The sequence below is a fragment of the Syzygium oleosum genome, unplaced genomic scaffold, assembly GCF_021117445.2.
Source record: "Syzygium oleosum isolate NSW1041296 unplaced genomic scaffold, Sole_v2.1 Sole_v2.04, whole genome shotgun sequence".
Taxonomy (NCBI): Eukaryota; Viridiplantae; Streptophyta; class Magnoliopsida; order Myrtales; family Myrtaceae; genus Syzygium; species Syzygium oleosum.
Window position 1 is genome coordinate 15170954 of NW_026607488.1, and position 21094 is coordinate 15192047.

General features: G+C 39.8%; 2 protein-coding genes across 3 annotated transcripts; one reads left to right on the top strand and one right to left on the bottom strand.

Moving 5' to 3' along the window:
* Positions 1-2078: 2078 nt before the first annotated feature.
* LOC115687092 (protein CHLOROPLAST IMPORT APPARATUS 2) lies at positions 2079-6117 on the top strand. 2 transcript variants are annotated; one of them, XM_056310857.1, is made up of 4 exons: positions 2079-2164; positions 2228-3870; positions 5136-5291; positions 5897-6117. In XM_056310857.1, exons 2-4 carry the CDS (start codon positions 2881-2883, stop codon positions 5942-5944), a joined length of 1194 nt encoding a protein of 397 aa, XP_056166832.1. In that variant the 5' UTR covers positions 2079-2164; positions 2228-2880; the 3' UTR covers positions 5945-6117. The 2 variants fall into 2 exon arrangements, with proteins under 2 accessions (XP_056166832.1, XP_056166833.1); XM_056310858.1 differs by lacking the exon at positions 2079-2164 and having other exon boundaries at positions 2215-3722; positions 3768-3870.
* Positions 6118-7087: 970 nt separating this feature from the next.
* Positions 7088-9942, bottom strand: LOC115687068 (plant intracellular Ras-group-related LRR protein 6). The gene is made up of 3 exons (XM_030612541.2): positions 9675-9942; positions 8199-8368; positions 7088-8008 (listed from the first exon to the last, which is right to left on the bottom strand). The coding sequence occupies exons 1-3, from the start codon at positions 9879-9881 to the stop codon at positions 7327-7329; spliced, it is 1059 nt and encodes a 352-aa protein (XP_030468401.2). The 5' UTR covers positions 9882-9942; the 3' UTR covers positions 7088-7326.
* Positions 9943-21094: the final 11152 nt, after the last annotated feature.

A 21094-nucleotide genomic window follows, 5' to 3' on the forward strand; every position in this document is an offset into this window, starting at 1 on the left:
AACGTTAGGAGCATCATTTCATGGAGATAAGCCAGCGTAGTTTGATTTTCCAAATCGCAAATCGTTGAACCTAATGAGCTCAACGTATGATGGTCACCCACCACACAGGGTAACGGCGAAAGGCACCAAGAAACAAAGCTGATGGAAGACGCTCCCCCAGGCCCCCACCAACCAATAAAGAGCAGGCCACGTCAGCCGTGGGAATCTGAGATGCCCACTAAGGTTTCGCCACGTCATCGGATAAGAAACCTTTGCTAGAACATCCTGAAGAGTCACTTGCTAACGTGACGTTGGCGACGTAATTGGGAGTAATTCCATGCCTTATAATTTTCTTTTTCGTTGGCAAAGGGATTAGAAAAGGCAACCAGCACTAACAATCTGGTTTACGATAAAGCCCCACACTCGTTATTGAATAGGGTTAATATCACAAAAAATTTCAAATTGATATATCTGTGATAAATTATCCTAAACTAGTAAAATCACAAACTGGTACACCCGTAACAAATTTACCCTCAATTAGTATCCGTTAAATTTTACTGTCAAATTACTAAGTTAAATGACACTTGACAATTGATAGATGTACTAATTTTGGGATTTTACCATCCGTTTGTCACAAATGGACTAGTTTATGGTTTTTTTTGTATTAATCAAATTTAACCGAAGGTAAATTTATCATAAATATACCAATTTAGGGTTTTTGGTGGTCAAAAAATTAGTTTGAGATAAATTTATCATATATGCACCAGTTTGGAGTTTTTCGTGGTATTAACACTATTGAATACTTGGTCCAAGACATAATGACTTTGCACGATCGGGGACAACCTTTTTTGAGTTTTCGATGCATAGGCCTTGCATTTGTGACTTGAATACCACATTAAGATGTTTCACATCACAGATTTAAGATTTCTAAAACTTTAAGTTTTGTAATAAGCCTGTATGGAGTTATCTCACAAGAAAAGAAAATTAGTAAGATTTTCGAAAAGTTTTGGTATAGAGGGAATGTTGCACTAACTCTTGATTTTCAAAGGTTGATTGACGGAAACATTGATATAAAATCCGACAGATCTCGGACTCCAATCATGGCATCTCTCACTTAAGTTATTTGCGTTCCACGCTTGCACCCAGTAAAAGAATTTTATTTTCCATGTTACATTGATAAAGCAGTTTACATTCACTTGTGAAGATTAATTGAGATGAGATTTAAATAAGAAATATTATTTGAAAAATAATAAGAAACCTCGCTAACTTTTTCCCATTTGCAACATGGTCCGCATATTTTTTTTTCTGTAAGTAAAACGAGGTGAGGAGGGTTGACCAGCAGTTGTGATCCCCTTTTGCCGTTAACATAAGAATCTCATACTTGCTATAGAATATTTAGATTGAGCTATAACTATCCTGCATCACTTGTCACCCAAAAATTCAAGATTAACGAGTACGTCCCAAGCCCTACCGAGGTGCTATCTGTGAGAAGATCTCTCCATACAAATTATGTCGCAGTTAGGCAAGCTAGTACGACTAATTCCAAGATTCGATCACGACGTGATAAGAACCCGTAAATGTATCGAACTTGTAACTTTACAAACGACAGCCGATCCCTTTGCTACTGGTCGGTCAATCCGGTGGTACGGGGTAGCAACTTTTAGTCAGGGCCGAAGTATTCCTAGTACTCAAGTCAATAAAGCATATATAATCTAGCACACCAAAATAATTATTCTCCTGGGTGGCTTGAGCCCCTAGGTGCCACGGTAGGTTTTCATAATTCTTTTTACAGAATTAGCACTACTTGCAAAATAAGGTTCAAATATCGATACATAAATTCACATATATTAATTCAAATGTTCTGAATTTCGACCGAAGAATACAAAAATAAGTTTTGCTCTTACTTGACAAACACAGCATCATTATTTTTTCCTCTTTAATTCTCAGCAAAAACAGCATCAGTTTTTCTGTACCAGCGACAAAGTCGGGGCATGATGGACTTAATAATCTAGTAGATGAGGACGATAAAATTATTGAACGGTGTGGTCCACACCGTGGGAGCCACTGAAGCAGAGCCTTGTCCCTTCCTCTGTCCTCATCTCCAAAGACTCGAAAGAACATTCAAATCGCACTACGTTCGTATGCTCCAAAAACTCTCTGATTTTCCTCACTCCTCCTGCTCTGTGTATCTTGTGTCTCTGTCTGTATGTGCTCGTGTCCTCATCAGATCAGTAAGGGGAGTCATGAGAATGATGATGGTGATGAGAACAAGAACACCCAATTTGTGAATTTACCTTGGGAGGGCCATAAGTTCTCCATTTCGACTGATCTTTCAGCCGGCTCCTTCTCCCTTTCGTCTGCTCTCCCCTCGTGACCATTTCTGCATAAACTCTCTCTCTCACGCGCCAGCGCGCCCACATCTTTGTTTGCGCTCTAGATTTCGACCGGCTCGCTGTCTCAAGTTCCATGTGGGTGTGCCCTCCCTCCAATTATAGAATTTATGCAGGGTGAAGTTGCATGCTCTTCGTTCATTTTGTATAAGCCTTGCCTTTATTAGCAAGTGGCACTCTCATTAAAGTTGTTTGGTTCTAGGCTCCCCCCTCCTTGTTCTTGCCAACCAAGTATGTTTTTGTCTTGTACTTCTTGTTGGCTATTCTTTCTGGGTTTAGGGTTTTAGGGGCCTCTCATTCCCAAACTTGTCATGCCTTTCTCATAGCCATAGCCAAAGCCGAGAACCAAGAACCAACCAGAGACCCAACCAATTCAAAGTCAGCCTCAGTTTTTCCGACCGACCCAATTCAAAGTTCTCACATGCAGATTAAGAATTCTTGCTCTTCTGTAACTCAGACATAGCAAGCAACAGTTTTTGGGATTCCTGTTCTGACCTCACCGGCCGCCGCGATGTCTTCGTGCTTGAGCGGAGGTGGCAGGACGTACCAGTTCGATCTGGAAATCATCAGCAAGTCCCGTTGGGTATCGGCGTCTCGAGCATCGTCGCCTCCTTCTTCTTCGTCTTCGCCTGCTTCGACTCTCTCGGAATCAAGCAATTCTCCAATCTCAATCTCCACCAGAAGAACACGCACGCCACGAAAACGGCCGAATCAGATTTACAACGAAGCGGCCGCTCTGCTCTCCACCGTCTACCCCAACATCTTCTCCGCTAAGCATCTCGAGAAGCCCCGGAAATTCGCCAATTTCGAGGACTACTTCTCCGATGAATCCTCCGATTTGCTGTTACCTCTTCCGGGCTTTGAGGCGGCCAGCTTCTTACTCCGCCAGCCGGTTCCGGCCAAATCGGATCCCCGAATCGAGCCGAAGTGTTCCCCACGGTTTCCTGAAAATCAATGCGGCAACATCAAGAGCATATCGAAGTCGCCCCAATTGGACGATGAGTTCAACGACGGCGACGAATTCGATGCGGAATCAATCCTCGACGAAGAGACCGGCGAAGGAATCGACAGCATCTTGGGGAACCTGAGCGCGAGCGCCGCCGCGAGCGACGAAGCCGAAGCGACGGCGAGCTACGGGATTCCAGTTGGGTTGGGGTTCGGGACGAGGAAGGGGATCAGGCCGCTGAAGCGCGTCGGCGAAGCAAGCTGGTGGAATTTCTCCACTGTCGACGTCGTCGAGATCTCTCCAAAACTCAACAACAGAGCATCGGATTCGAATTTGGTGGATAAGAAGCAGAAGAACAAGAACAAGAAGAAAGCTGTAAAGACTCCGCCGCAACCGAAAACCCCTACGTCGGCGGCCGCCTCCGCCACCGCCGCAGCGAGGGAGCAGCCGAAGTCCGGCGGCTTGATGCTGAAATTGAATTACGACAGCGTGTTAGATGCTTGGTCCCGCTGTGGCCGGTCTTTTTCCGGCGAGAGCCCCGTCCCCGACGTGCCGGTGAGTGTCTCTCTCCTCTCCCTCCCGCCGGGAAGTCGTTGAAAATTAGGTGGGATTAGTTCGTTGAAACAGTGGAAATTACTTACTATCTTTGGTATTCAAGTTTGGTAGCGCGTGTGTCGAAATTAGTAAGTACAACTCTAATTAAAGTTACTGACATTTGTTTGTTCATTTTATTACACATTGTGTCACGTGAATTTGGTGGTTTCGTTCTAGTTTGAAATGCAAATCGCTTCACATTTTCGAATGTGGGCGCCGAAGAAAAACTGGTGGAACTATCAAATTTGGGGAGGTAGTCCTATATTCATTTCCTTATGCTTCAATTTAAATTTTGTTATCAACGTATACATTTTTTTTACTTTGACGAGAAAATAAAAAGTTATATTTTTGTTGTTTCGAAGTGCAAGCATACGAATCCGAATTTTAAAGGATTAATGACATAATTGATCCTTGAATTTTGGGTCAAATGTGCAATGGGGTCTCTGAACTTTTAATTTATTCAATATGGTCCCTAAAATGTAACCCAATGGGTAATGTAATCCCTGAACTTTTAATTTGTTTAATATGGTCCTTAGACTTTTGGTACATGTTTAACTTAGTCCCTGAGCTATATGAAAATATTCGATATTGTCCTTCCATTTATTCAAATTCCGAGACTATATCGAACATTTTTATATAGTTCATGGACTCAATTGAACATATACCGAAAGTCGAAGGACCGTATTGAACAAATTAAAAGTTCAGAGACCGCATTGCAAATTGGGCTACGGTTCAAGGATCACATTGAACGAATAAAAAGTTCAATGACCACATTATATATTGACCTAAAGTTCATGAACTTTTCGTGTGGTTTTCCCAATTTTAATAGTCATAGCGTCCTCTGGCTTCACCTCCATGGCTTTTGCTTCCACGTGGTAACCCAAGTTAGCCGGTTTCGGCTTTTCCTTTGTTTAGTTTGGACCTAATCGTGCCGGCTCCTCTCCAATCCGACGGCCTAAGACTAGCTTGGTCCTTAAACAAATTGGCTCCTATTCTTACATAGATAAGGGCCACCCGTACAAACTTAATTTCACGCATGCAAATAATTTCATGTTTGTGTCATCCATCGGAATTTCGGCTTGGGTTGTCCTTGAAATGGAGTTACTTCTAAGACGGAATTTCACGTCGAAAGAAGTATCACAACGAATGTGTTTTGTGCCCGATGCTGGTGATGCCGAACGATTGCCGAGCCAATGTTCTTCATGCTCGAATTATTTTCGGGACAGGCCGGGCTGGCGGATTTCGATTCGTTTGCGAAGAATGGAACGGAGAGGGAAGGCACGGGGCCGCGCTGCAAGGAAAAGCGTCCTGCACGCCTCTTCTCCAAGAAGGTCGAGTTCCAGGTCAAGAAAGCACACGCCAATGAAAGGCCGAGAGTGAAGGTATGTTTACATATGTTAGGCATATGTTAGGCATCTTGACGGCTTTATCGGCTTCGGTTTCTTCGTTTACATATGTCGTGGTTAGGTTACAACTTCTCTAACAATCTATAACACGCTATGCGTGCGTTTTCTATTTTCGTCAAGTCTATGGATGCGTTTATTTCGCGGAAAACGAATGATTTCAAAAATATTATCAAAAAAATAATCATTTGAATCGTTTATAAAAATAAATGAATGAACAATATTTTCATCATTAATGAAATTGTTTAGACATAATTTGTTGTCGACATTTTACATTGGCTAATCATTTCAAGTGATTCGAGAAATCATCTTTTTGGAAAATGTTTTCCAAACCATTCATTTTCCACTTAACAAACAAAACATACTTATCATCACAGACCCGCAATTCTTTTTCCTATCAAAGAGAAGTGCTTTAGTACAAAAAAACCCAACGATCAAATAATTAATGCTATTTTTTTTAAATGAATTATAATTGACCACTTTCGAGGACGACAAAGATATATTGCATTCATTCATTTTGTAAGCGATTATTTCTATAAAAAATATGTTTCAAATCACTCATCTCGTGCTTCGTCGCTTTACAGGGGCGTTTCGTGAGAAGGCCAGATTCAAGCGGTAGCGACCCAAAATGATGGACAAGTCCAGTTTGGCTGAGAATCATCAACAGTTTTGGGCCCTCTTCACATCCCATACTCTCTTTTTTCTTATAGTTGTCATTGAGGGTTCGGGAGTACATTCGATGAGTTCAAAACGAGATACAAATTTGGTCGAGCAATTTCAATTTGAAGCTCGTGATGTTTCATGATGTCCCCTATCACCATCCCCTTGGATTTGAGATGAAGCTCAAATTTTGATACTCCGCCTACAGAAAAAAAAATAATCTGGTCTACGGTGCCGGAGCAGTTCGTCGCCGTAGCTGTAGGTCGGAAAATCCATGGCCAAAAGCAATGGCGAATGCTTCATCGAGTTAGCCTATGGTGACGAATACATACATTTCGTTGCCGCATATTGCGACAGCGGCGATGAAAGATTTATTTCGTCGCTGTTGATACCCGACTTTCGACGGAACGGTAACAACATTAGCAACTGTCCAGCTTATTCGATGCGGTTGTCGACTGAGTTTCCGCTGTTGCCAAGCTATTCTTCGTAGTCGCAAGTTCCTCCTTCGCACCCCCTAACTCCACCGTTAGCAACTGCTCCCCCTGAGTTGCGCAATTGAGATGAGCCATCTACCCCGATCTTCTGAGGAGCCTTGATGCTGTGTCCGACCCCGCAAACGTATCCAGACTCGCGATCCGACACGGCCTGCATGATCCCTCCTCTGCTAGGGGCCATCTCGAGATCGGTGGTCAGTTGTCACTGAAGAACTACTGAAGCGACGAAACTTCTATGTTGTCGCCTTAGAGCGGATAAGAACAGACTTTAGTCGACGAAACTTACGTTTCATCAGGAGTGCAGCAATGGCTACGAAACCAAAAGTTCGTTGCTTTTGGTATGAGCATTGGCGACGGAAAAACAAAGTTTTCGCTGCTTTTGGTTCGATTAACAACGACGCACGTTCGTTCTCGTTGCCTTTGATAAGACGGGGGACCTAATCGAAAGCGGTGAAACTCGTCGCCGTTGCTCCATCGTGGAGCGACGAAATATCAATTTGCGATTGAGATCCCTTAAGATAGGAGGTCCTCTTTGCTTTAACTAATAGTATAGATCATGTATTCGTTTTTCACTATTGCAAACGACCAAATTATGCATCTACATTTTGGCACTCCATGAGATCTCTTTAGGGACACAAAAGTTGTGCCATGCATACAAAAGAATGCACAAGGTGTCAACTTTCATAATTAATGGAACGAAGAATATATGTTGCATAATGATAATAATATAGAGCCATACGAATCCATTGCTCTCTTCAATGATACATACATACAAACATAACAAGAAAAAAGTTTAGCTCTCTTATTAGCTTTCGCTACAATGAAATTGATGCCCTGCCCATCTGACGCGCCACCTCCGTTTACCTGGAGAAATAATTTCGAGGAGAGAAGAGGCGCCGCGGTGAGAACATTCCCGCGTGCCTCGGCGTGGCAATGCCGTCGATGGATTGAAAATTGGGCATGGCGAACCCTTCCCTATCTTCTCCGTTAGCCCGCCTGCTGCTATTCCCATTAAACGTGCCGTACCTCACCAACTTTCCAATCCACGATTTCTTCTTTGGTGGGCTTTCGTAGCCGGCACTCATCCGTTCGCCCAGGTACTCCTTCACCGCATGCAAGCCTTGCTCCATGACCTCGGCCGGGGGCGAGACGAGAGGGTTCCCATCGACGCAGAGCTTCTGGAGCTTCCTGAGGCACCCCATGGAGTCAGGCAGGGCCGCGATCCTGTTGTAGCTGATGTCAAGCTCTACGAGGGAGAGTAGGAGCCCGATGGAGTAAGGCAAGGCTTGGAGGTGGTGGAAGTTCTGGCTGATGTTGAGGGTTTGAAGGTTGATCAAGTTCTCAAGGTCGTCCGGAAGCGTGCGGAGGCAGTTAAGGCGGGCGTCGAGGACACGGAGAGAGGTGAGGCGGGAGGTGGAGCGAGGTAGGTGCGTGAGCTTGTTCGAGTTGACGGAGAGCTTCTTGAGGTTGACGAGCTCGAAGCCGATGGAGTCAGGTAGCTTGCTCAGCTGGTTGAAGTTGGCATTCAGCTCTTCTAAGGATCTAGGGAAAAAGCGTTTTTATAAATGAGTCATTAACGAGTCAATCAAAATGTCAATGATGCGGACCGAGTCCATCTAAACCGTTCATCGTGTAAGCCCCACGATGTCAACCACGTAGTTAACAGATAAGATGAGGTCGGTCCACACGGCCCGAAGACGATGAAAATGATTGGTGGAGAGAGACGACGAACCTGCAATTCAGAATAGTGGCCGGGAGGGAGACAAGGAGGTTTCCGGCGACGTTCAAGAGCTTGAGCTTAGAGAGGCATCCGACTGAGTTCGGGAGGGCCTTCAGCTGATTTGAGTGCACATCCAACACCGCCACGTTCACCAGCCTCGCCGCCAGCGGCTCCGGTATCGTCTGTGTGTCCATATATGCAAAGCAATCCCCTATTACTGACCTCAGCTTTTAGCAGGGTCTTGTGAATCCAGCTTATTTGACAAACGGCGAAGATTACACAAGACAATGCAATATGAGCTACGCTCGCATGTACCGAGAATGCTCAAGTCGTATCTTTTTTCCAAATTATGAGGATTCACTTATATCAAATGTTGTCTGATTGGCTTTCCTGGGTCTAACCATGTTTAGTTGGAGGAATTATATGAAGTCCACATAACTTTAGGCGGTCACCCTTTTGACGATCGATAAGTGATTAAATCTACTTACTAGTTCAAAGTACATATATCATTCACTCAAGGAGAATCGATAATAGTTGCCTTTTTCCAGTACCGCCATAGTCGAGTCGAATCTAGTATAAGTGAATATGAGCATTATGTTTGGCCAAAGAAAGTATGCTAGAGCCGCCTCTCAAAAACCAACTCATAGTGGGAATGGCCGTTAGGACCATCACGGCTAGTCGGCCCGGGCCACCATCGAGGCCTTGGAAGATCTCACGATGGCTCGCGACCTCTGATTGCGGGCCGGAAGCCACAGTCAGATCACGTGCCTCAGCCTTGCCGATGGATCGAGGTCGTCCATCGCAGCTCGAGGTCATGAGGTGTAGTGGAGGCCATGGCCATGGATTGGAATTATTAAGTGTTGGGGCTCGGTCCAGGGTGCAAAGATGCATATCTAAAGACAGAGGATGCAAAGTTGTAGAACGATAGACTGGAATAATTAGAAATGGCATGGAAATGGAACGACAGATGGATGAATTTACGTTTTTTGTTGAATCTTTTACTTAGGTCCACCATAAAACAATTGTCCAAATCCAATGAAAATATCATCATGATGTACTAGGATAATTCTCTATAACATATACCCTATTATCTAAAGCGCAAAATCGACGAAGATATTGACCCTAAGGTTTACTAAAAAGTCCCATTAAAGTCTAGGCATGCTATCGAAGAACAAAAGATAACGATTCAATATTGTTTGACGAACGAAATAGTAATTTGAAATCGTCAAAAAGATGATGTCATCGCTACAAATTATTCCCATTTCAATTTAAATGCATAGGTTCTCATATCTTTCAAACATTTAGGTAAATTGGTAAACATTTAAAACTTTTCACTTTCAAATTTACACGCATGCATGTATCGAGAAAATATTGGGTAGGCCGGTCTCTCCACTTCAGTGTCGGGGCCGGCCCGATCTTTTTTGTTTCTTTTTTTGGAGGTGGGCATGAGAGAGAGAGAGATAGAGATATGCTAGTGTTATCGTTGACCTGAAGATTGTTGTTGGAGAGGTCCAACTTGCAGATGATCCCCAGATCGAGAGAAGGGCTTGGAAGAGAATCCAGCGACAATCCGCTCAAATCCACGATTTCCAACCTCTCTTCATCCACCGCCGCCATCTTCCGCCTCGCCGCTGCCTCCCGCTCATCCCTTGCCGTCTCGATTCTCGCGGGCTGTTGCTGCTCGTAGTACATCATCTTCACACGATCTCTTTCTCTTCTTCCCTTGTCTTCCAAACAAAATAAAGCTCGATGCGTCTCTGCGTGCGAAAACTGCCTTCGGCATTGAAGGCAATGATATAGATAGATACGATACATGCGATCTAGTGGAGTGGAGGGATGTACGGAGATAACCCACCACGTGTACTTCAGGTACGAGCCCTCCTGAATGACGTCAACCACAATCCAAATTTGCAATTTCCTTTTTGTGGATAGATTGAATTATATTGGCCGTTGCGTCGTCCAATTGCATTAGAAATTTTAGATGCTCTCAAAGCACGATGGTCGTATCCAGTCGAATGAATTTTTCTCAATTAAGAAAAAGTAAATCATATGCGCCTATGTGGCAATTGATTTTAAGTGCAAAACAAAGTAAAAGATGTTTTCTAAAGACAGATAAAATTATAAACATGTGTGAACTCATGTGACGTAATATTAAGATGCAAATGTTAGATAATTTGTATTTTAATTTATGGTTGCAAGCATTCCTTCCCCAAATGTGTATGCTTGTTGATTCTGTTAAAACTTTTTCTCTACTTTATTGTTGGCTTCCAATTTGTATATGAGGAACGCTAGGAATGATAGAGTCGACATTTAAAAAATTGATTTACAAAGTGGCGTCATAAATTCGTATTGGGTATTTAATGGGCTCACTTGCTTAGACTTTCACTTATAATTTGACACACCACTTAATAAGTCGATTTGTGTAACAATCTTCGCTAAAATCTTCTGCACGCATCCACGATTACTTTCGTCTCGTATATCTCTTGTAAAAACTTGCTACCATACTGATGCAAAACAGCTTTTTCATCATGCTTGTGACAGTATTACATGAATTGGGACAAGCCCTCTACAAAAGCAAACAAATAATGGAAAGAAATGGATAACTTACAATTAAAAAATTGGGCTTAATCGAAAATTAGTCCAAAAAGTCATAAATCTATTGTACTTTTGCTAAATCAGTTATAAACCTTTTAATTTTACCAATTAAGTCCATCCCGCCAATTTACCTCGGAAAATGCTTGCATGGATACCTAATCAGCGCCAGCCATCCTACGTGACCGGACCGGCACTGACGTGGATGTTGGAACTCAAAATGATTTTTTTCTATTTCAATGCAGAAAAGATCAAAACCCTCTTTGCCCCAAATAAAAACCTGAAAACGGTATACATCAAAACATCCCAAATCAGTTGCTCGCCCCTAAAAAAGCCATGATTCAGATCCCCAAATCGATCAATCATGTTTAGGACTCATTAATCTCGCGCGATGCCTGACGACAAACGCTCGACGCTTGGGAGGAACAGGGGGATTTCTGTGCGCAACTCGCGAGGGACCTCGACTGCAATGACTTGGTGGAGCAAGAGGAGGACAACCCCAATTTGCTTGTGTTGTCGGCAATAAGTGAACTTGAAATAAAGGTATGCTTCCTTTTGGACTCTCCCACTTTGCAATGTAGTCTATCTCAGCTCTTGTATTCGCAAGTAGAGCCCAATATATGTAGTTTTGTTTGTGCGAAAATCAATCACGAACAAGGCCGCTTTGATAAATTGAGCTAGTGTTATTCATGATAGTGATACTCTGAACTGAAGTATCACTCTAGTATCGCATATAGGATCATTATCGGAGTAATATTCAACCCGTTCGATAAAATGCCTCAGTGATGTTAGAATGCCTGTTTGCAAGAGAAAGTGAGTATAAAGAAGGCAATGAAAGATGGTAAGCTGATTATTATTGAGGGAATACATCTAGACCCAAGCATTTATTTAATGGATGATGAGAACAAATTGCCTACTGATGATCTAGCAAAGAGCAAAGAGGCAAATGTCACGATCGCGAGGTTTTTATGCACCGAGGACTGTGCATTATCGACAAAGGCTTGTCCAAACCCTAATGGAGCTTCTGGAACATTCCCAGAGACGAACGATTCGGTAATTACACCGTGTTCTAGAGAGTTCTCGGCATAAATGCCTGTGGTTGGTGGACGGGAAGGTGTGATCTCGGCCACTCATTCAAGAATCGATCAACGCATGTAATCTGAGACCCTCTATTATATAAAGGGGTGTCCTCCTTCTCATTTGTATCATTCAAATCAATTGAAGTATTTCCATTCTCTCCCAGAGCTTCTCTCTCTAGATTCTCTCTCTACGATCCAGGTGAGTGAGTGAGTGTGTTGAGCAAAATCCCTAATGAGTTTTGAGGAATGACAAAATAATCTATTACTGACCATAATTACACTTAAGTTATTTGATGTAGGTAAATGCTGAGTCATCGACTTAGTCGATGAAAGGACTTTGTCATCAGACTCAAAATTACTCGTCAGATTCAATGAGTGTTATTTTTGGCATGTTTATGCAGGATAATCAAATTGATATTTTAAGATATCCTAATTGGTAATCACAAGATCGTTCCTCAAACACGAAGAACTACACTTATGAAAACCTTGATTTGATTGTATGGGCGATCAAATCACTCGGAGATAATGATTCTTTTTCTAATGGCTATGCATCCTATTTTGGGAAGAATCTCCAACGGGTTGATTTGGAGATCAATCCTCTGAAGACTGTCCAACGGATAGATTGGAAGTAGAGGAGTATAAAAAGGAGTGCAAACATCGTACAAGAGAGAAAAACCAGAATCGAGAATTCCAAAGTCTGAATAGAGCTTTGATCTTACACACTTGTGATTACTGTTTTCCACGTTGTGTTTTTAGAAAGAAAATTACTTGAGTGAAGAGTGTACGTGATAGTGTAGTCTATCATCTGAGAAGCACTGCTCTTATAATCTTCTGGTGATTCAATAGTGAAATACAGCCAACAGGCTGCCAGCGTGGAGAGTGGACGTAGGCTTGATAAAGCCGAACCACTATAAAGATCTGTATGCAGTATTCTCTATCCCTAAACTTTTATTTATCATTGCTAACATTATACTGCATACATATCTGTGAAATAAGTTCGTCAGAACATCGTCTTAGTCATCAGACGCAATCATCTGACGACAATTTATATACAAGTTTGTCATACGCATCCATCTGATATTAATCATATAAGTTGTTGACCTCGACTATATTCATTCCGCTCGTTTAAATCATTTAATTTGTAAAATCACCTATTCACCCCCTCTAGGTGATAGCACTAGCCCTAACAATTGGTATCAGAGCCTAGTGCTCATTTTTTTTTGAAGTGTTATTTTACTTCTGAGCTAACGATTCTTGATGGCTAGGAATGTTGAGTCAAGTCACAACAACAGACAACCTTATTTCAATGGAACTGAGTACAGTGTCTGGGAAAACAAGATAAAGACATTCATCTTGGGAATAGATCAAGACATATGGGACATCGTTGAACATGGAATCATTCCAAACGAAACAAAATCCCCGGAAACTTCAGAAGGGAAAAATGAGACACCTTCTTCTAAAGGAGTTAGAGAGCAAATCAAACCTCAAGCCTTACCTCTCTCTGCCAAGGAAATTTCGAAAAGAATCCATCTGGATGCAAAGATCAGAACGGCCGTATACAATGGTCTAGCAAGTTTTGAATACAAACGAATTGCAAATCTCAAAACTGCGAAAAAAATTTGGGATCGTCTCAAGCTTGTTCATGAAGGAACAGAGAGAGTCAAGGAGACAAATCTCAACATTCTCCTTGCGCAGTATGAGTCCTTCACTCAGAAACCAAATGAAACAATTTCTAAGATGCAGAGCAGATTCACTGAGATTGTAAATGGGCTTGAATTCCAAAACAATCCCACCTCAGAACCTATGAAGGTGAACAAGTTGCTGAGAGCTTTTTTAAAAGAGTGGAACAACATTAAAGTTTCTATTCGAGAAACTCAGGGATCAGACCACTCACGGTGGATGAACTTATCGGAACTCTTCAATTCTATGAAACTGAAAAGTTCTTAGAAATTGAAGAACCTAAAGGTAAAAAGTGCATTGCTTTAAAAACTAACATTGATTATGATGACACAGATATAGATTCAGATTCAGATGAAGATGAAGATGAAGAATTGGCTCTAATGGTCAAGAAACTGAGAAAGATGGCAAAGAAGGTGAAGATGAATAAGTCAAAGAAGCAATTCAAGAAATCTGAGCCATCAAAAGCCAAGAAGCTAAATTTTCAGAAGAAATCTAGTATCGAATATGAAGAAAACAGAGATGTGATATGTTTCCACTGCAAAAAGAACGAACACATAAAGCCCAAATGTCCTCTTCTAAAAAAGAACAAAGGAAAATATGAACGATATAAGAAGGCTTTCAAAGCTGAAACATGGAGTGATTCAGAAGATGATGAAAGCGAACAAGAGTTTGCCAATATTTGTTTGATGGCAAAATCAGACTCGTAATCAAGTTCTGCTGAAGAAGATGAGGTAAGTAATTCAAATATTCCTGAAGTAGTTGCAAATTATATTGATGAATTAATCTCTGTTAATAAAACTGCCTTCAAAAAGATTTTTGTATTGAAGAAGGAAATTATGTCTCTAAGAAGTACGACTCAAAATAAGAAAATTGATGAGTCAATTAAATGTTTAAAAAAGGAAAACAATCTTTTAAAACAGCAAGATATTTCGCAAAAGGAGAAGATTGATTTCTTGCAAAAAGAGTTTAATCTTATCAAGAAGAGTAAAGACTTTCTTGAAAGGAAAATGATTCACTAAAAAAGGAAATTTCTGATCTGAAAAATATTTCTAAGGAAAATTTTGATCGCATCTCTAATGAAAAACAACTTTTGAAAAACGACATTTCTAATATAACCAAGAAATTCTCAATGGGTTCGAAAAATTTTCAACATATTTTGTCAATTCAAGTTCCTTATTATAATAAATCAGGTCTAGGTTTTGAGAAAAATACTGAATTGAAAAATTGTTTTCCGAATGTCAAATAAAGACTTAAGAAAAGACCTTCTAAATTTGATTATAAAAATCACTTTCAAAAGTAGTTTGTAAAATACAATGGTCAAACTTCCCAAAAATGTTCAAATTGCGGTGATTCAAATCACATTAAGAGTGACTGTCCTAAGGTTTGGAGACCTATTCAGAGAGATATTCTGAGAATGACTGATCCTAACCAAAATGGACCTAAGAAAATATGGGTACCAAAGAAAGAGTGAGTTACTTATCTTTTATAGGTACCAAAGAAAAGTAAGAACAAGTGGTAGCTTGACAGTTGTTGCTCAAAACACATGACCGGAGATCCTCTGAAATTCATTAAGTTAGAAAGAATTAAAGGAGGAAGTGTATCATTTGGAGGCAATAACAAAGGAAAAATAACTGGCAAGGGAACTGTCACGATCGACAATCTCATCATCAATGAAGTGTCACTTGTTAAAGGTTTGAATTTTAATTTAATTAGCATCAGTCAATTATTTGATATTGGTTACAGAATTACTTTCCAAGAAAACAAATGCTCTAGGATAAGTAAAGACAACAAGCAATCATTTATGGGTAGAAGACATGGAAACATCTACCTACTAGACACAAAGTCTGATGACTTGCAATGTCTCGTTTCCATAAAAGAAGAAACTGATCAGTGGCACAGAAAGCTTGGACACGTCAGTGTCAAGTTAATTTCCAAAAATAGCTTCCAAGAAACTTGTCAAAGGATTGCCAGAACGAAATTTTAAAAGCATAGAATTATGTTCAGCTTGCTCTAAAGGTAAGCAGGTAAGAAGTTCATTTAAATCAATAAATTATGTAAGCACTAACCGAGCTTTGCAGTTGCTTCATATGGACATTTTCAGACTTACTCAAACTCTAAGTCTTGGAGGTAAGAAATACTGTTTAGTTATTGTAGACGATTATTCAAGATATACTTGGGTATTCTTTTTGGCTCATAAAAGTGAAACATATGAATATTTCTCAAAATTTGCCAAAAAGGTACAAAATGAAAAGGGTTACACTATTTTGAGCATTAAATCTGATCATGGAAGAGAATTTGAAAATCAAAATTTTTCTTATTTCTGTGATGAAAATGGTATTCAACATATTTTTTTCTTCACCTTATACTCCTGAACAAAATGGAGTAGTTGAAAGAAAGAATAGAACTTTGCAAGAAATGGCTAGAACTCTTCTATTTGAAAACAAAACTCCAGCACATTTTTGGGCTGAAGCTGTTTCAACAGCTTGTTATATTTCAAATAGAATTTTTCCAAGACAAATTCTTGAAAAGACCCCTTATGAATTGTTCAAAGGTAAAATTCCAAATGTTTCATACTTTCAGATTTTTGGATGTAAATGTTTCATTCTTAAAAATCCTAATGATCGTGTTGGTAAGTTTGATGAAAAGTCAGATAAAAGAATATTTCTTGGATACTCAACAACAAGCAAAGCCTACAGAGTATATAATAAAAATACTCAAATAGTGGAAGAATCATTAAATGTCAAGTTTGAAGACTCAATTCAGACTCAACAAGATGATTCTGACACTGAAAACCCAGTATCTGAAGAACTGGACATAGCATCTGATGAATTGACGGTAAGCGAAAATGATTAGAATCAAAGATCTGATGAAACTCAGGAATCATCAAACCAACAAGATAATGAAGAATCATCATATCTCAATGATGAAAATGATGAAAGACTCAACAGAAACTGGAAGCAAAAATCCAATCATCTCAAAGACCTCATCATTGGAAATTTAGATGAAGGAATCAAAAACAGAGCAAAGGCAAAAGAAGTCATAAATACAATGGCTCTCATCTTTGAAGTTGAACCAAAGAATATTGAAGATGCATTGAAAGATGAAAGCTGGATTGAAGCTATGCAAGAGGAACTTTTACAATTCCATATCAATCAAGTATGGGAACTTGTTCCCAAACCCAAAAATCATTCAGTTATTGGAACAAAATGGGTATTGCGTAATAAACTGGATGATCAAGGAAAAGTCGTCAGAAACAAAGCAAGACTTGTGGCCAAAGGATATTCACAAGAGGAAGGAATAGATTATGATGAAACCTATGCTCCGGTGGCCAGGTTAGATGCAATAAGAATTTTACTGGCTTATGCTTCTTTCTGTGATTTTAAACTGTTTTAGATGGACGTAAAAAGCATATTCTTAAATGGCTAGATCAAAGAGGAAGTATATGTAGAATAACCTCCAGGTTTTGAAGATCATCACAAGCCTGATCAGGTATATACTCTCAAGAAAGCATTATACAGTCTCAAACAAGCACCATGTGCTTGGTACGAAAGACTGAGCAGCTTTCTGGAACAAAAATGGATTCACAAAAGGTAATGTAGACACTACCCTATTCATCAAAAGAAAAGGTAAAGATATTTTAATTGTTCAAGTCTATGTAGACGATATCATTTTTGGTTCTACAGATGAAAAATTGTGTAAGAATTTCTCTAAAATAATGCAAAGTGAATTTGAAATGAGCATGATGGGAGAGTTAACTTTCTTCCTTGGATTACAGATTAAACAAACCAAAAATGGCACCTTTCTCTGTCAAGAAAAGTATGCCAAGGAAATTACGAAAAAGTTTGGTTTGGTAAATTACAAAAAGACAGATACTCCAATGCCATATTCCATTAAATTAGACAAGGATAAAAAAGGAAAACCAGTAGATAAAAAATTATATAGAAGCATGATTGGTTCTCTCTTATATTTAACTACTTCACGACCAGATATTCTGTTCAGTGTTTGTTTGTGTGCAAGATTTCAATCAGAACCAAAAGAATCTCATCTTATTGCAGTCAAAATAATTATCAAATATGTCAGCACCAATCCTACACTTGGGTTGTGGTATCCTAAGGGATCAAATTTTACTCTTATTGGATATTCTGATGCTGATTATGCTGGTTGTAAGATAGACAGGAAAAGTACTTCAGGAACGTGTCAATTGTTAGAATACATGCTTGTTTCATGGTATTCAAAGAAGCAACAAACTGTAGCTCTTTCAACAGCAGAAGCAGAATACGTCTCACTTGGTAGTTGCTGTGCTCAAATTCTTTGGATGAAACAACAATTAAGAGACTTCAACATCCAAGACTCAACTGTGGAGATCAAGTGTGACAATACCAGTGCCATCAATCTGACCAAAAATCCTATTCTGCATTCTAGAGCTAAGCATATTGATATTAAGCATCATTTTATCCGTGATCATGTTTTAAAAGAAGATATTTATGTGCAATTTATTGACACTAAATAACAATTAGCTGACATTTTTTACAAAATATTTAGAAAAGAAAAGTTTTGAGCTTATTAGAGATAAACTAAACATCATTAAAGTCGGGCATCACCGCTGGTTTGAGCCCTAGCTCGCCGGCCGCGCGGACACCTCGGTTATCAAAAAAAAAAAAAAACTAAACATCATTAACCCACTTTATTGAGCTATGCAGCATAAAGTCACATTGCATCTGATGACTTATTTGATCAAGCATATATTTGAAGTGTCTGATTTTGGTGCACAACTCATCTTATAAAAGATATGTATATATCATATATTTTAAATATCATGATTGTTTGAAATTAGTTGCTTTGATTGATACCGTTTGAGAATTGTAATCCCAAAATTTTCGGAATATAATTTTCAAAATTTCCCATAACTGTCAATTGACAGTTTCCAAAAAGGGTTTTATAAAAAACGATATATAGTACTTCACGATTTAAAACCTTTTTCATCTTTTCTCTCACTCTCATACTTTCTTCGAACACACATTCCACTCTCTGAAATCATAAAGATCTCCAAACACACGTTTTACCCTAAAAAGATCTTACCTTTGTCTTCGGAAACTCAAAAATCTCTTCAATGGCACCGAAATCGACCACTAAATCAAAGAAAGGAATCAAGGGTTCCAAACGATCAAACAGAATCGCGGGAATGTTCACCAGAGCAGACAAAGATAGAGAAGCAGAGAAAATCGATATCTCTGACTCGGGCTCTGAGCAAGAGTCGTCTGCAGGTAATAAATCTCTATGTATCCCTGTTCAAGAACGTGATCATTTTGTTATGGCAAGACGACTGATAAAAACCATTAGAGTACTTCGAGAAAATCGGAGTGACCAGAGTACTGTAAATGCCGTGTGTAAAACCTTAGGTTTTTTGTCTGAGCGTGAAGTTATGGAGGAATATGAGAAAGGTATAAGGCTTAGAAGATCGCCTGTTGCTGAAAAGGGGAAAGTTCTTAGAGATCCTCTAATGTTCAGGAAACCCCTGTGACCATAAAGAAAGGTGTTTCTTGGAAAGGAAAAGAGAAAGTAGGAGAACATTCGAATATTGAAAGAGAAGAATTCGTTGGTGAGGAGGAACGGCAGACTTTGGAGAAAAGCAAAAATATTGATAATAGGAAGGAGGATAATGATGAAAAACTATTTGCTGAGTTTATGCCCACTTCTGGAATTCCTCCTGATGACAAGAAAAGTGACAGCTTGTTTAGAAACAAAATTCATCAAGTTGCTTACAACTCTCTTCTAGCAAGAGGAATAATGAATAACAGAGTTGTAGACTTTAGCTTCTTTGAAAATTTCAATATCAAAATTCAGAGTCTGATTGAAAATCTTGATTTTCAAAGAATGTGCTCTCTCCCTCACAAAGTCTACCCAGTACTCACGGCTTACTTTTATTCAAATCTTTCATTCATTTCTCCTTCTGAAATTGAATTCTCTATTTTTCAACAAGATTACCAGTTATCAGCCTTTGATCTCGCTGCCATTCTAGGAGTAAAACATACAGAATTTTCTCTTATTCCTATCACTTCAGATTTGGCATATCGATCTCTATCTGGTAACTCTTCTTTCATCAGAGGCTCCACATCTCATGTATCTCACTCTCTTTTCCCTCTAAATTCAATTGTCCTACACAAAATCATCATCAATTGTCTCAGACCCAAAGGCTCTTCCAAAACTGATGTCTCTTGATATAAGGAAAAGTTGATTTGGGCAATTCAAACCACCTTTCCCATTTCTCTATCACATATGATTCTCCTTCAAATGAATAGAACTGTTAAAAAGAGTAAAGGTCAACTCCTTTATGGAGCTTTGATCACCGCTATCTTTGAGTATCTGAAAATCTCCATTTTTGAAAAACTCAAAGGTAAACCTCTTCAAACTATGACTGTTGGAGAACTCATGATGACTAAGATGGGATACAAATTTGATGGTGAAAATTGGAATGATAAGAAGGGTAAGATTACTCCTGTAGAAGTGATGAGTGCACAGAACAAGGGCTCTGTTAACATCTTCCATGATTTTGATGAGGAGGAATCAATTGAACCCTTAGTAAGAAAGAGGAAAGTGTAGCCGACAGCCTCCAGAACTGAAAGACCAGCCAAAAGAACTCAAGCCGTGGCCAGTGATTCTGATGAGATGCAGATATCAGATGACCAATCTGCTGAACAATCTCCAGCTGATGCAAGAAGCCTTGAGGAGTCAAGGTTTATGCAATGGCTAATTATTCAAGATGCCAAGTATAAAGCTCGTGCAGACAGACATGCTGTCACTCAGCTTGAAATTCAGAAACTGCGAGATGAGGAGGACCACTTGATTAATTCACTTAGTGACATCATCAACAAAGTAGTCATGGAAAATCAGTAAGAGACAATGGCCACTGCCGAGAAAGAAGCTGAGGAAGAACCCTCTAGGAGATAGGGGGAGTTTGAACATGATCATGAAGCTGAAATACATGAGGAGTTTGGGCAAGAAAATTCTCACAATGATGAGGAAAATAACATGCAGGAGGAGTTTGAAGAAGAAAATGCTCAAGATGTTGAGGACAATTATTTTAATCTGCCTGACATACATGAGGATCACAATCAGAATGCACAAGAAGCAGCTCCTTCAGCAGCAACTTCTGCAGACTTTCCCCTTGAAGGAGATGATTGTGAAAACAGTCCTTCTAAAGATCAACAAAGAGGCAAAGGGAATGAAGCAGATTCTATTGACATTCAGACCACTCATTCTCCTTCTGGATACAACATCTCCTCATCCATTTCAGACCATACAGCCATTACCTATCTAAGATGGAGACAAGCTGCAATTCAGAATGAAGTCCGAGAACTATGCAATGAACTTAAAGAAGGAATTCAGGAAATCAAGGACTTGATAGCAGCAAGATTCAACAATTTGAAGGCTCAAGTTAGAACTGATGTACAAATTGCAGCAATTAACACTGCAGGCCAGATTCATCAGCTCTCATCACATATTGAGCAACAATTGAACCAAATTTCTAGTTTACATCTTGTCCAAGTGCCTTTCCTA